Source organism: Hyla sarda, chromosome 1 (assembly GCF_029499605.1).
Source record: "Hyla sarda isolate aHylSar1 chromosome 1, aHylSar1.hap1, whole genome shotgun sequence".
Taxonomy (NCBI): Eukaryota; Metazoa; Chordata; class Amphibia; order Anura; family Hylidae; genus Hyla; species Hyla sarda.
In genome coordinates this window covers 360796171-360811279 of record NC_079189.1, presented here as the reverse complement: position 1 = coordinate 360811279, position 15109 = coordinate 360796171, and the positions used below count along the sequence as shown (strand labels likewise).

Sequence of the window (15109 nt, the reverse complement as noted above, 5' to 3'; positions counted from 1 at the left end):
TGCTATACACATGATTATTCACTTTGTGTGTATTGGAACTAAACCAAAAAAGGGAGGGAAAAAAACAAATTGGACATAATGTCACACCAAACTCCAAAAATGGGTTGGACAAAAGTTATTGGCACCCTTAACTTAATATTTGGTTGCACACCCTTTGGAAAAAATAACTGAAATCAGTCGCTTCTTGTCCTGCTGGAAGACCCAAGATCTCGCACGCAAACCCAGCTTTCTGGGCTGTACAGTGCAACCCAAAATCTGTTGGTAATCCTCAGATTTTATGATGCCTTGTACACGTTCAAGGCACCCAGTGCCAGAGGCAGCAAAACAACTCCAAATCGTCATTGAACCTCCACCATATTTCACTGTAGGTACTGTGTTCTTTTCTTTGTAGGCCTCATTCCCTTTTCAGTAAACAGTAGAATGATGTACTTAACCAAAAAGCTCTATCTTGGTCTCATCTGTCCACAACACATTTTCCCAGAAGGATTTTGGCTTACTTAAGTTCATTTTGGCAAAATGTAGTCTTTCTTTTTTTTTTATGTCTCTGTGTCAGCAGTGGGGCCCTCCTGGGTCTCCTGCCATAGCGTTTCATTTAATCTAAATGTTGACGGATAGTTTGTGCTGATACTGATGCTCCCTGAGCCTACAGGACAGCTTGAATATCTTTGGAACTTGTTTGGGGCTGCTTATCCACCATCAGGACTATCCTGCGTGGATACCTTTCATCATTTTTTCTCTTCTGTCCATGTCCATGGAGATTAGCTACAGTGCCATGGGTTGCAAACTTCTTGAAAATTTTGCACACTGTGGACAAAGGAAAATCTAGATCTCTGGAGATGGACTTGTAACCTTGAGATTGTTGATATTTTTCTGCAATTTTGGTTATCAAGTCCTCAGTCCTCCAAGTTCTCTTCTCCTCTTTGTGTTGTCCATGCTTAGTGTGGCACACACAGACACACAGTGCAAAGACTAAGTGAACTTCTCTCCTTTTTATCTGCTTTCAGGTGTGATTTTTATATTGCCCACACCTGGTACTTGCCCCAGGTGAGTTTAAAGGAGCATCACATGCTTGAAACAATCTTATTTATCCACAATTTTGAAAAGGTGCCAATTTTGTCCAGCCCATTTTTGGAGTTTGTACCATTATGTCCAATTTGCTTTTTTTCTCCCTGTTTTTTGGTTTAGTTCCAATACACACAAAGGGAATAAACCTCTGTATAGCAAAACATGTGTTACTGCAATCCTTTTCTGTGAGAAATTCTTCAGGGTGCCAACATTTACGGCCATGACTGTACTTCAGTGTTGTCCCATTCAAGTAAACAGAGCAACACTGCAGTACCGCCTGTGCTTGTAGTACTGCAATGCAAGAACATTCAACTGTAAATATTGAAGAGGCTGAAGTTCTAGAAAGTACACCACAACCCCTTCAGACAGCTGATATGCAGGGAGTGTGATCCTTGTCTAACAGTCCCGAAAAAATGTTATGTTGGATTTAAAGAGGTACTCTGGTGGAAAACTTTTTTTTTTTTTTTTTAATCAACTGGTGCCAGAAAGTTAAACAGATTTGTAAATTACTTCTATTAAAAAAATCTAAATCCTTCCAGTACTTATTAGGTGTTGTATGATCCAAAGGAAGTTGTTTTCTTTTTGAATTTCCTTTCTGCCTGATCACAGTGCTCTCTGCTGACACCTCTGTCCATGTCAGGAACTGTCCAGAGCAGGAGAGGTTTGCTATGGGGATTTGCTTCTACTCTGGACAGTTCCTAAAATGGACAGAGGTGTTGGCAGAGAGCACTGTGGTCAGACAGAAAGGAAATAAAATAAAATAAAAAAACTTCATGTGGATCATACTGATAAGTACTGGAAGGATAAAAATGTTTAAATGGAAGTAATTTACAAATCTGTTTAACTTTCTGGCACCGGTTGATTTAGAAGAAAATGTTTTCCAGTGGAGTACCCCTTTAAGTCTTCACATTTCTTTGAAAGCACAAGGTGTCAGGCAAATGCTTTATTTGCTCGCTTCTAGTAAAAATGTATCTATTTTTCATACTGCATTAGCACAAGTCTTTAGACTCCAATTAACTTGTTGAAGGCAAATGGAGTGTCTTTCCATTAGACCAGTATACATCTGCTGGATGTCATAGTGCAGTCTGCAGTAGTGCAGTGCAGTAGTGATTCCTGCTCTGCCCTTAGATATGTAGCTGTAGGTGTTACACAGTTGTAATAAAAAGGTTGTATGAGATTAGAAACGCATGGCTGCTTCCTTCTAGAAACATTGCCCCTCTGGTATGCTGGCTGTGTGTGTTATTGCAGCTGAAGGGAAGATTACTGTAGATCTGAGCTGCAATATGAGTCTCAGTCTTTGCCCAAGTGAATAGTGGAACTGTTTAGGTTTAAAAAAAAAATCCTCTCCTCAACAGAACAACTTCTCAGTTGCCCGCACAGCAAGGGTTTAAAAAAAATCAGAATGTATTTAACAAATTAGAGTTTTTAGTTCTAAGGTACAAAGTTTTCTTTTACTTTTCTGTTCTTTTATGTAGCAGGTAAAACAGTTCTGGGAAGTATAATTGAGTACGAACAGTCAGGGTAGACTTTTCCTTCTGCTGTACTTGGGTTTCAGTAGAAAGCTACAGGAATAAAAGTGTGGTAAATAGAACACAAACTAAATGCTTAGAATTTACATTGCATTTTCATGTCCATTATCACAAGACAAGCAGTATTTACATTTAAGTTTTTCTTCCAGAAGATTGCTCAAATAACCATTTTAGCACAAGAACTTTTGAAATTGTGTGATCTCAGTCTTTAAAGAAGTACTTTTAACTAGTAATTTTAAATCCCGTAATCTATTGAGAGATCTCTCTCCCAACTATCAGATAAGCGGCAACTCCGCATAAATCAGATTGATTATTTGTTTTTGTTTTTTTACAGGGTCTCTCGTGGCAACTACCACTTTTGACAAATCTCCTCCAGTTAGCTCAGATTATCCTAGATTCTACTGCTCTTTAGCTGGGTCTAGACTCCTGTAGGAATTGTGGGGATCTAAAGTTTCCCTCTGTACAGATATTTGGCAGGCTGTTTTGCATAAAGTGCATCTTTAAAGACTGTTTTCTTGCTTTAATTAGATATACTATGAAGTGAATAGCAGAATCTATTCTAAACCACTGCATTACATGTTTCAGCTGTATCTGGCAGCAAGGTTATTGCTATAAACTTCAGAGCTTCCTCATGACTAATATAGTGTTGTACTGATTGACCTAGAGCCAAAAGAAAGATGACCTTTCAGGAGATAATTCCCAAGAAGGTGCCAGCCAGGTTGGTGGTTTAAATGGATTGTTTCAGTGATTGGTCTTTTGCATGTAGTGCTTGTCACCCATACATATTTTTTTTCTTCTTTCTTTTTTTTTTTTTTTTTCTTTTTTGCATATGGTCGGGGCAATGCAGGGTGATGTACAAGTCATTTTGCCAAATGTGCTACTGTAATCTGTTCTAGCGGCAGCAGCTTCTTTTTTTTTTATCATGTAAAGGGGTACTCCACTGGAAAACTTTTTTTTTTTTTTTTAATATATATATATATCAACTGGTGTCAGAAAGTTAAACATATTTGTAAATTACTTTGTAAAAAAGCTTAATCCTTCCAGTACTTATCAGCTGCTGTATGATCCCCAGGAAGTTCTTTTCTTTTTGAATGTCCTTTCTGTCTGACCACAGTGCTCTCTGCTGACACTGCTGTCCATTTTAGGAACTGTCCAGAGTAGAAGCAAATCCCCATAGCAAACCTATCCCCCTCTGGACAGTTCCTAAAATGGACAGAGGTGTTAGCAGAAAGCAATATGGTCAGGCAGAAAGGAAATTCAAAAAGAAAAGAACTTACTGTGGATAACAGCAGCAGCTGATATGTACTGGAAGGATTAAAATTTTTAAATAGAAGTCATTTACAAATCTGTTTAACTTTCTCTCACCAGTTGATTTAAAAAAAAATATATAGTGTTTTCCAGTGGAGTACCCCTTTAATGTGTCATTGTACTGTTTTTGTACATTTTCATTTCTAGCGTATTTTCCTCCTTTTTGAAGTCATTTGCTAAAATTGTCTGCTGGTTTATACACGTCTGAAAACTCTGCTGTGATTTAACATGTGGAGAGATTTGTATATTTTATGATTGTTTTCTTTTTGCTTTAGTGTAGGCATAATTAACACTTAGTCATGTACAAGTTACCTTTTTTTTATGTTTCCATCTTAATTCACAAATCTTCAATAAAGATAACCTTGCGTTTTCTTCCCACTCATTTCTCTTGATAGAGAGGCCAGATCTGATCTGCTGCCATCAACTGGGAATTAATTGTTCAGTTGGAGGAAGGGGTTGAGTTAGAATAAAGCTTGGTGGCTTCTATTTATTGTTGTGTTTTTTGTTTTTGTTTTTTGTTTTGTTTTATTTTTTAAGCAGACACAGGCTCTTTTTGTACAACAAGCTATGAGAATAATAAATTTAAATAATTTGTTTAAAGATGAGCCAGGAGTGGAGTATAAAAAGTCAAGGAAGCTGGCATTCCATCAACTTCTCCCTTAAGTGAAATGCCACAGCACTTTAAAGAAAATTCTATCACATTGTCTTTGTTTCATGCTACCTATGTTTCGGGCAGCATGAAGCACCCGATAGATTTCCTTTTAATTCTGTATATTTCTACCCAGGTATAACATACTCATATTCTTTAGAATTTAATTTAAAGGTAAGTAAATTATGCTGCAGTATTTTCCCTCTTCCTAAATAGGACATTTTGGTAAATCGATCGTTGGTCGAATGCAGTTTAAAGGGGTTATCCAGGAATAGAAAAACAGAGCTAATTTCTTTTAATAACCGCTCCTTGTCTGTCTCCAGGTTGGGTGTGGTTCTGCTGCTCAGTTCCATTGAAGTGAATGGAGCCAAGTTATAAAACCACACCCAACCTGGAGACAGATGTGGAGCTGTTTTTGAAAGAAATGGCTGTGTTTTTCTATTCCTGGATAACACTTTTAAGGGTGTGTCCACATGTTGATAACTTGCAGCACGTTTCTCGCTTCCGAAGATCGATGCAAGTTTCACTACCATTCATTTCAATTGGTCCTCCAGCAATCTTCAAATCTACTGCTAGTTCAGATTTTCCCCAAAGCCATTGTCATTCCCCAACAGCATGCATGTGTAGACCAGGACTCCATTGTTTCAAATTTGGTGTAAACAACGTTAGTGTGTCACTGCGGAGCCTTGATGGTTATACAAAAATATAAAAAATGTTCTCATTACATTAAAATTCGACAATTCGAAATAGAAGTCCTTTGTCAGCTACACTGGTCTGTTAAAACCATCACGTCTACTTTCAACGGTAAATGTACACGAGTGATTTATCAAATCCTATGCAGTTGCCCATAACAACCTATCAGATTGCTGTAACCATAATTACTGCAGAATAATGTTTAACATATTACACTACACTGTTGGCACTGAAAAAAAGTAAGACATTTCTGTCCCCCCCACCCCCCCCCCCCAAGGTAATGAATTAGTCATACATTAAATGCATACCACAATTGTGCCATGAAAACTCAGTTGTGCCACAAAAAAATAGTCCTCATAAGGCTTTATCAACAAAAATGTAAATGATGCCTTTTCAGAATGCATAGCTTTAAAGAAAAAAAAAATACTGCTCCTTTTAACCCCTTAACGACGCAGGACGTATATTTACGTCCTGCGCCGGCTCCCGCGATATGAAGCGGGATCGCGCCGCGATCCCGCATCATATCGCGTCGGTCCCGGCGCTAATCAACGGCCGGGACCCGCGGCTAATACCACACATCGCCGATCGCGGCGATGTGCGGTATTAACCCTTTAGAAGCGGCGGTCAAAGCTGACCGCCGCTTCTAAAGTGAAAGTGAAAGTGACCCGGCTGCTCAGTCGGGCTGTTCGGGACCGCCGCGGTGAAATCGCGGCGTCCCGAACAGCTGATCGGACACCGGGAGGGCTCTTACCTGCCTCCCCGGTGTCCGATCGACGAATGACTGCTCCGTGCCTGAGATCCAGGCAGGAGCAGTCAAGCGCCGATAATGCTGATCACAGGCGTGTTAATGCACGCCAGTGATCAGCATAGGAGATCAGTGTGTGCAGTGTTATAAGTCCCTATGGGACCTATAACACTGCAAAAAAAATGTAAAAAAAAAGTGTTAATAAAGGTCATTTAACCCCTTCCCTAATAAAAGTTTGAATCACCCCCCTTTTCCCATAAAAAAAATAAAACAGTGTAAAAAAAAATAAAAAATAAACATATGTGGTATCGCCGCGTGCGTAAATGTCCGAACTATAAAAATATATCATTAATTAAGCCGTACGGTCAATGGCGTACGCGCAAAAAAAATTCCAAAGTCCAAAAAAGCGTATTTTGTTCACTTTTTATATCATTAAAAAATGAATAAAAAGTGATCAAAAAGTCCGATCAAAACAAAAATCATACCGATAAAAACTTCAGATCACGGCGCAAAAAATGAGTCCTCATACCACCCCATACGTGGAAAAATAAAAAAGTTATAGGGGTCAGAAGATGACATTTTTAAACGTATACATTTTCCTGCATGTAGTTATGATTTTTTCCAGAAGTGCGACAAAATCAAACCTATATAAGTAGGGTATCATTTTAATCGTATGGACCTACAGAATAATGATAAGGTGTAATTTTTACCGAAATATGCACTGCGTAGAAACCAAAGCCCCCAAAAGTTACAAAATGGCGTTTTTTTTTCGATTTTGTCGCACAATGATTTTTTTTTCCGTTTCGCTGTGCATTTTTGGGTAAAATGACTAATGTCACTGCAAAGTAGAATTGGCGACGCAAAAAATAAGCCATAATATGGATTTTTAGGTGGAAAATTGAAAGGGTTATGATTTTTAAAAGGTAAGGAGGAAAAAACGAAAGTGCAAAAACGGAAAAACCCTGAGTCCTTAAGGGGTTAAAGAGAAACTGACAGCCTGTTCACCTGTACTATACCCAATATACTGGACATGCTCACCTCTGGCAGGCTAGTGAAGATGTTTGCATATTCATCATGGGAGTGGGCCAGACATTGAATATAGAGTAAGCAGGGGAGCTTGGTGAGCTGGCTCCCACTCTCCATTGCACACAGCAGTGCAATAGAAATGAGAGAATAAACTTCCAAAACTCTACAACTACTACACCTATTAATGTAAGTAACCCCTCTTATAAAAACTGTTCACCTGCACTTTAGCCCAGTATAATGGAATGGAACTAATGAGACTCTGAGGGCAGGGTAACCTAATATTTACGTTATTCTGTAAGCCGTTCTTTTGATATCCTTTTGAATATCCTGAGCACTGTGCACTAATCATTCCCATTATGGGTGCACTCAGTACTCGTCAATATTCATGGGGACCCACTCCCTCTGCCCACCAGTCACTGATGGGCTGCTGTCTACTCATACTCTGCATAGACAAATAGCGGTCAGTCAGAGGTCAGCGGGTGGGGAGTGGTGCAACACAGAAAATTATACCTTCTGCAAAGAGCAAGTAACAAAGTAAAATAGTCTGTCAGCATCTGCCACTGGTTTATGCTGTCCTTAGACAGTGATATCGGACATGTTTTTCATAATTATTTTTTTTTTTGCTATACTGTGGTTGGTTTGGTTTATATATTCCTAATGTTAACCAAATGCTGGCTTAGGCTGCTTCTTTTTATGAGGGCTTTATCTTGTTTTTTGAAGAATGATAAATTCTCTTCCTATATCTTGCACTGGACCTTGTGTAACATGCGCCAATAGATGATGACTGTAGTTTTATGGGCTGCATGTCACTGAGAAAGTGTGTACCCATACTTTTTTTTGGAAGCATGGTGAAATTCTTGTCCACCTTATAAACTTGAACACTTTACTACAGTGCTTTACAACTGTTACGATCTTGTGTTAAATGTTAGCCTTCTTTTTGTGTTCTAGTCATTATGCTCTTGCTGTTGTGCAGTAGTGGTATGCCATAATTGTTGGAGTTTAAAGGAGATGTCCAGTGAGGACTATTCTCATTCTATCCTGCCCGGGCTGCAAAAAAAGAGAAAACAAACTTTCACTTACCTTCCTACATTCCCCCGGTGCTCCGCAACAGCTGACCTGTCGGCCGGGCTGTCTACTTACTACTTCCCTTAGCCTGAAACGTCACACGGCGCTTGAGCCTATCACAGGCCGAGGTGGGAAATCCACTTCCGAGAAAGTAGGAAGCAGACAGCCCGGCCGACAGATCAGCTGTTGCAAAGCTCCGTGGGAACATAAGAAGTTAAGTGAAAATTTGTTTTCTCTTTTTTTGCAGCTCGGGCAGGATGGAATAAGAGTAGTCCACAGCGGACATCTCTTAACACTGTCCGTAGTGAGCTTTTATTGTTTGAAAGCCAATTATTATTGCTTGGAGATTGTTCTGTTTTATGTAAAATTACTGGAACGCATTGAAAAAAGAAAAAAAAAAGAAACAAAAAAAAAATGAACTAGAAAAAAAAATCTACTTTTTTCTTAATCTAATCTAAAAGGGGTTGTATGTAAGTTATGCCACTTTCTAACATTTCCTCACCATTGTCAAGTAAATGATGTCAATAAACAAAGCATAATTTTATTTGTTTTGGCCTAATACCCAGAGAACCCATAGATTTTAAAAAGATTTCTCCTATCCTATGTGCAAGTAGGACACCTAAGAAATAGTGGTTATAATATAATACATTATAGCTTGTTCTTGAATAAGGGAATCTCTCGAGGCGCCACAAAATCAATGAACTTTAGTAAGGCAAAGTTTGATCAAATCGGAGAAGCCCTTAACAATATAAAATGGGATAATGTCCTCAAAAACAAGAATACTGACACTAAATGGGAGACTTTTAAAAATATCTTAAATTCTCACTGTAAGAGGAATATACCTTATGGGAATAAAAGGGTCAGAAATAAAAGAAAACCAATATGGATGAATAAAAATGTTAAGGGGGCAATAAACAATAAAAATAAAGCATATAAACTACTAAATCAGGACAGCAGTGAAGAAGCATTAAAAAGCTTTAGAGAAAAATGTAAAATGTGTAAAAATAAATAAATAAATAAATTTAAAAAAAGATAAAAGCCGCAAAAATAGAGACAGAAAGACTCATTGCCAAAGAGAGTAAAACTAACCCCAAAATGTTCTTTAACTAATATAAATTGCAAAAAGGTAAAAAATGAAAATGTTGCCTTTTAAAAATCGATAAAGAAGACCTTATAAACTGGGATCAGGAAAAAGCAAATATATTAAACAAATTCTTTGCCACTGTGTTCACCGAGGAAAATGAAATGCCAGGTAAAATACAGCGAGATAAGGTAAACTCCCCAGTACAGGTCACCTGTCTAACCCAGGAAGAAGTACAGTGCCGCCTACAAAAAATCTAGATAGACAAATCACCAGGTCCAGATGGCATTCACCCTCATGTTCTAAAGGAATTAAGAAATGTAATAGACAGACCCCTATTTTTAATATTCAGGGACTCTATTGTGACAGGGACTGTTCCCCAGGACTGGTGCATGGCAAATGTGGTGCCAATATTTAAAAAGGGGTCAAAAGGTGACCCTGGGAATTATAGGCCTGTTAGTTTAACCTCCATTGTATGTAAATTGTTTGAGGGTCCTCTAAGGGATGCTATTTTGGAGAATCTTGATAAAAACAAATATATGATTCCATATTAGCATGGCTTTATGAGGGATTGGTCCTGTCAAACTAACCTGATCAGCTTATATGAGGAGGTGAGCTCCAGACTGGACCAGGGGAAATCGCTGGATGTCGTATATCTGGATTTTTCCAAAGCATTTGATACGGTGCCACATAAAAGATTGGTGCATAAAATGAGAAGGATTTGACTGGGGGACAATGTGTGCAAGTGGGTAAGTAACTGGCTCAGTGATAGGAAACAGAGGGTGGTTGTTAATGGTACTTTTCCTGATTGGGTGACTCTTACTAGTGGGGTACCACAGGGGTCAGTCTTGGGTCCTGTTCTATTTAATATATTTATTAATGACCTTGTAGAGGGGTTGAATAGTAAAGTAGCACTCTTTGCAGATGATAGTAAACTCTGTAAAGCGGTAAACACTATAGAGGACAGTGCACTGTTACAAATGTATCTGGATAGGTTGGAGGCTTGGGCTGGGAAGTGGCAGATGAGGTTCAATGTAAGGTTTTGCACATGGGGAAGAAAAATCCGGTCTGGGATTATGTATTAAATGGTAGCATACTTGGGACGACTGACATGGAAAAGGACTTAGCTGTAGTGACCAGTGTCGGGCAGCTGCTGCCAAGGCAAATAAAATCCATGGGGTGCATCAATAGGGGCATAGATGCCCACAACAAGGAAATAATTCTACCACTGTACAAATCACTAGTCAGACCACACATAGAATACTGTGTACAGTACTGGGCACAGTGTACAAGAAAGATACAGTGGAGCTGGAGAGGGTTCAAAGACAGGAAACCAGGGTAATATGGGGAACGGGAGGACTACAGTACCCAGAAAGATTATCAGAATTAGGGCTATTTAGCTTAGAAAAAAGAAGGCTTAGGGGAGACCTAATAACTTTGTACAAATATATCAGGGGGCAGTACAGAGATCTCTTCCATGATTTATTCATACCCAGGACTATATCTATAACAAGGGGGCATCCTCTACATTCTTTACTGTAAGAGCAGTGAGACTGGGGAACTCTCTGCCTGAGGAGGTGGTCATGGTTAACTCAGTAAAAGAATTTAAAAGGTGCCTGGATGCATTTTTGGAGAATAATAACATTACATGTTATGGATTCTAGATCTACAGTGGTCCCTCAACATACGATGGTAATTCGTTCCAAATGACCCATCGTTTGTCGAATTCATCGTATGTTGAGGGATCCGTGCAATGTAAAGTATAAGAAGTTATACTCACCTGTCCCCGCCGCTCCGCACCAGGTCCTCACCGCTTCCGCTGCTGTTCCAGGGGCTCCCGATGCTGTCCCGCTGCTCCGGTGTCGTCTTCGCGATCCTCCGGTGTCTTGCGCATCTTCTGCAGGGTCCGGGCCTCGCTTTCAAGTGACGTTATTACGCTGCTGCGCCGGCGCGGCGTGCGTAGTGACGTAATAACGACGCCGGAAAGCAAGGCCCGGACCCTGGATAAGATGCGCAAGACACCGGAGGATCGCGAAGTGGACCCGGAGCAGCGGGGATAGGTAAATGAACCTGCCAGGGATGCTTAAACTGCTATCCAACAGCAGCTTAAGCATTTTGCGCTGTCTGATAGCAGTTAATGCGATGGCCCCGACATATAAAAGCATCGTATGTCGATGCTGACATCGACATGCGATTGCCTCTGAGAGGCCATCGTATGTCGATTTTATCATATGTCGGGGCCATCGTAGGTCGGGGGGTTACTGTATAGGGACAGAAGTTTGATCCAGGGAGCTATTCTGATTACCATATTTGGAGTTGGGAAGGATTTTTACCTAAAGTACGAGGGTTTTTTGCCTTCCTCTTGATAAACTCATTAGGGACTCATTAGGGTTATAGGTTGAACTTGATGGACTCTGAACTATGTTACTATCGAAGAGCTAGAGTAAATCCTGGCAGGACTCCTAGAAGATTCAGTAGAATCTCCCTTAGCACACACCTCCAAATAGTGAACAGTTTTTAATTCCCCGGCAGAGTTCCATAAGACTTAATGTATTTGCACCCTCCAAATAGGGGACACTCCTAATAGTGGATGCAGACACACCCAATAGGGGACAACCAGGTGCCGGCCCTACCTTGCACACAGGGCCGCCATCAGGGGGGGTGCAGCCAATACCCCAGTAAAAGGCCCTGGCCCCCGCTGCACCCCCCTACACCAGCCCAGGCACAGAAGCCGCATCATTCCCCCCCCCCCCCCCCCCCCTCCTCTTATTACCCCATGTGCCACATAATTTCCTATTGATCCCCCTGTGCTGTTTCATTCCCTCCTTTATTACCCTCTGTGCAAATTCATCACCCCCTCTTTACCACCTCCTGTGCCATTTCATTCCACCTGTGCCACTTCATAAAGATGGGGTGATGAATTTACACAGAGGGCAATAATGGCGGACTAAAATGGCACAGGGGAATCGAGGGGAAATTATGTGGCACAGGGGGAATAAGGTGGTACAGGGTAAAAAGTAGGGATGAAATGATAAATGTGGGTCATAAGGGGTGATTAAACGGCACTGGGAGATTATACTGTAATATACAGGACAGTATTCGGTCATTTAGAAAGATTTGTGAGCCTTTTTTCCCAATAGGGGACATCTCTCAATAGCAGACACTTTTTTCTATTCCCCGTGAGTGTCTGTTATTGGGAGATTCTACTGTACTGTGAAAGTCCTGATTACCCTGCCCACAAAGGCTGATTGACTGCCTTCTCTCTACACTGACATAGAGAAATCTGTCACTCAGGATGTGCATGGACAGGGAAATAAAGTGGGGCAAAAAAGTATTGTCAGCCACCAATTGTGCATGTTCTCCCACCTAAAAAGATGAGAGGCCTGTAATTTTCATCATATGTATAGCTCAACTATGAGAGACAGAATGAGGAGAAAAAAAAATCCATAAAATCATGGTCTGATTTTGAAAGAATTTATTTGCTAATTATGGTGGAAAATAAATATTTGGTCACAGCCATAAATGTTGGCACCCCTGAAATTTTTCTGGAAAATGAAGTATTTCTCCAAGAAAATGATTGCAGTAACACGTTTTGCTATACACATGTTAACTCCCTTTGTGTGTATTGGAACTAAACCTAAAAAGGGAGGAAAAAAAGCTAATTGGACATAATGTCACACCAAACTCCAAAAATGGTCTGGACAAAATTATTGGCGCCCTTAACTTAATATTTGGTTGCACACCCTTTGGAAAAAATAACTGAAATCAGTCGCTTCCTATAACCATCAATAAGCTTCTTACACCTCTGTGGGAATGTTGGACCACTCTTCCTTCCTTTTGCAAACTGCTCCAGGTCTCTCTTATTGGAAGGGCGCCTTTCCCCAACAGCAATTTAAAGATCTCTCCACAGATTTCATGATTCCTTGCACACATTCAAGGCACCCAGTGCCAGAGGCAGCAAAACAACCCCAAAACATCATTGAATCTCCACCATATTTCACTGTAGGTACTTTGTTCTTTTCTTTGTAGGCCCCATTTCCTTTTCGGTAAATAGTAGAATGATGTGCTTTACCAAAAAGCTCTATCTTGGTCTCATCTGTCCACAAAACCTTTTCCCAGAAGGATTTTGGCTTACTCAAGTTCATTTTGGCAAAATGTAGTCTTGCTTTTTTATGTCTCTGTGTCTGCAGTGGGGTCCTCCTGGGTCTCCTGCCATAGCGTTTCATTTCATTTAAATGTCTACGGATAGTTCGTGCTGACACTGATGCTCTCTGAGCCTGCAGGACAGCTTGAATATCTTTGGAACTTGTTTGGGGCTGCTTATCCACCATCCAGACTATCCTGCATTGACACCTTTAATCAAATTCTCTCTTCCGTCCATGCCCAGAGAGATTAGCTACAGTGCCATGGGTTGCAAACTTCTTGATAATGTTGCACACTGTGGACAAAGGCAAATCTAGATCTCTGGAGATGGACTTGTAACCTTGAGATTGTTGATAATTTTTCCACAATCTTGGTTCTCAAGTCCTCCGACAGTTCTCTCCTCTTTCTGTTGTCCATGCTTAGTGTGGCACACACAGACACACAATGCAAAGACTAAATGAACGTCTCTCCTTTTTATCTGCTTTCAGGTGTGATTTTTATATTGCCCACACCTGGTACTTGCCCCAGGTGAGTTTAAAGGAGCACCACATGCTTGAAACAATCTTATCAACAATTTTGAAAGGGTGCCAATAATTTTGTCCAGCCCATTTTTGGAGTTTGGTGTGACATTATGTCCAATTAAATTTTTTTCCTCCCTTTTATTGGCTTAGTTCCAATACACACAAAGGGCATAAACATGTGTATAGCAAAAGATGTGTAACTGCAATCCTTTTCTGTGAGAAAAACCTTATTTTCTAGAAAAATTTCAGGTGTGTCAACATTTACGGGCATGACTGTATATCACTAATGCTGTAGGAGACAGATATATATTACCATATATTCCCCTGCAGCGCCTCTATACACTTATGTCCCTTGCAGCCCTATCTGTGAAAAGTGTGCTACCAGCAGCACATCTGAGGACCGGGAAGCGGGCGGCATTGCGCTGCCTTCCCTGGCCAGCAGCATGATGAGCTGCTGATATACTTTACACATAGCGCTGCGAGGGACATATGTATGTGCTTGCTGGGAGGGACATATGTACGTGCTTGCTGGGAGGGACATATGTAAGCGCAGCGGGGGGGGGGGGCAATATACATAGCTAGTGCACAAGGGGGGGCAATATACATAGCTGGTGCAGCGGTGGCCAGACATATAGCGCTATATGTCTGGCGCCCCACTGCACTAGCTACGTATATTGCCCCCAGCTGCGCTACCTATAGATCTTGCCCCACTGCAGTGCTTTGGCTATGCAGCACGTCAGGGCATCTGGGAAATGCAGCGCAATGGTTTCCCGACTGCCAGTGTAGTGCAACATTGCAGTCCTCGCTAATGACTTTAAAAACCCCGCCGGGAGCCATTCAGGGCTCCCGGCGGGGGATTTGAAAATGAAAGTGAAACGCACAATTTAGATTGCATGCCGCCCGCTCCCCTGGTTAATAACTTCTGATCGCATTGGGTCTCAATCCCGCAGCCCCTGTACTACTACCCCCAACATGGGGGTAGTAATACAAGCACTAATCTAGCCTTCCCAGACTCCCGCAGCCTGGAAACTACTACTCTCATCATGGAAACAAGTCTGTTCAATGAGGGTTGTAGTAGTTAATCCCTCAGCACAGCAAGAGTTTGCTGATTTCACTCCTTCTGAGCATGATCAGAAGTAATAACGGTTAAAAAATGGATATTAAAAAAGGGTGCAAACGGATGACATTATATGCTCATCCGTTTGCCATAGACTTCAATGTTACATTTTTTATATCTGTTTCTATTCCGTTAATTTTGCCGGGGAAAATAATACTGCATGCATA

General features: G+C 40.8%; 1 protein-coding gene across 5 annotated transcripts in view; it reads left to right on the top strand.

The window, feature by feature from the left end:
* The window catches only part of SMARCA2 (SWI/SNF related, matrix associated, actin dependent regulator of chromatin, subfamily a, member 2), a 272034-nt gene that overhangs the window by 204690 nt on the left and 52235 nt on the right, over positions 1–15109 (top strand). For 3 of the 5 annotated variants that reach the window (XM_056522637.1, XM_056522643.1, XM_056522627.1), the window contains exon 27: positions 3259–3312. The exons of the other annotated variants lie outside the window; for them this stretch is intronic. In XM_056522637.1, the coding sequence (XP_056378612.1) occupies positions 3259–3312 (54 nt within the window). The remainder of the gene's footprint in view (positions 1–3258; positions 3313–15109) is intronic. 5 annotated transcript variants of the gene reach the window in all.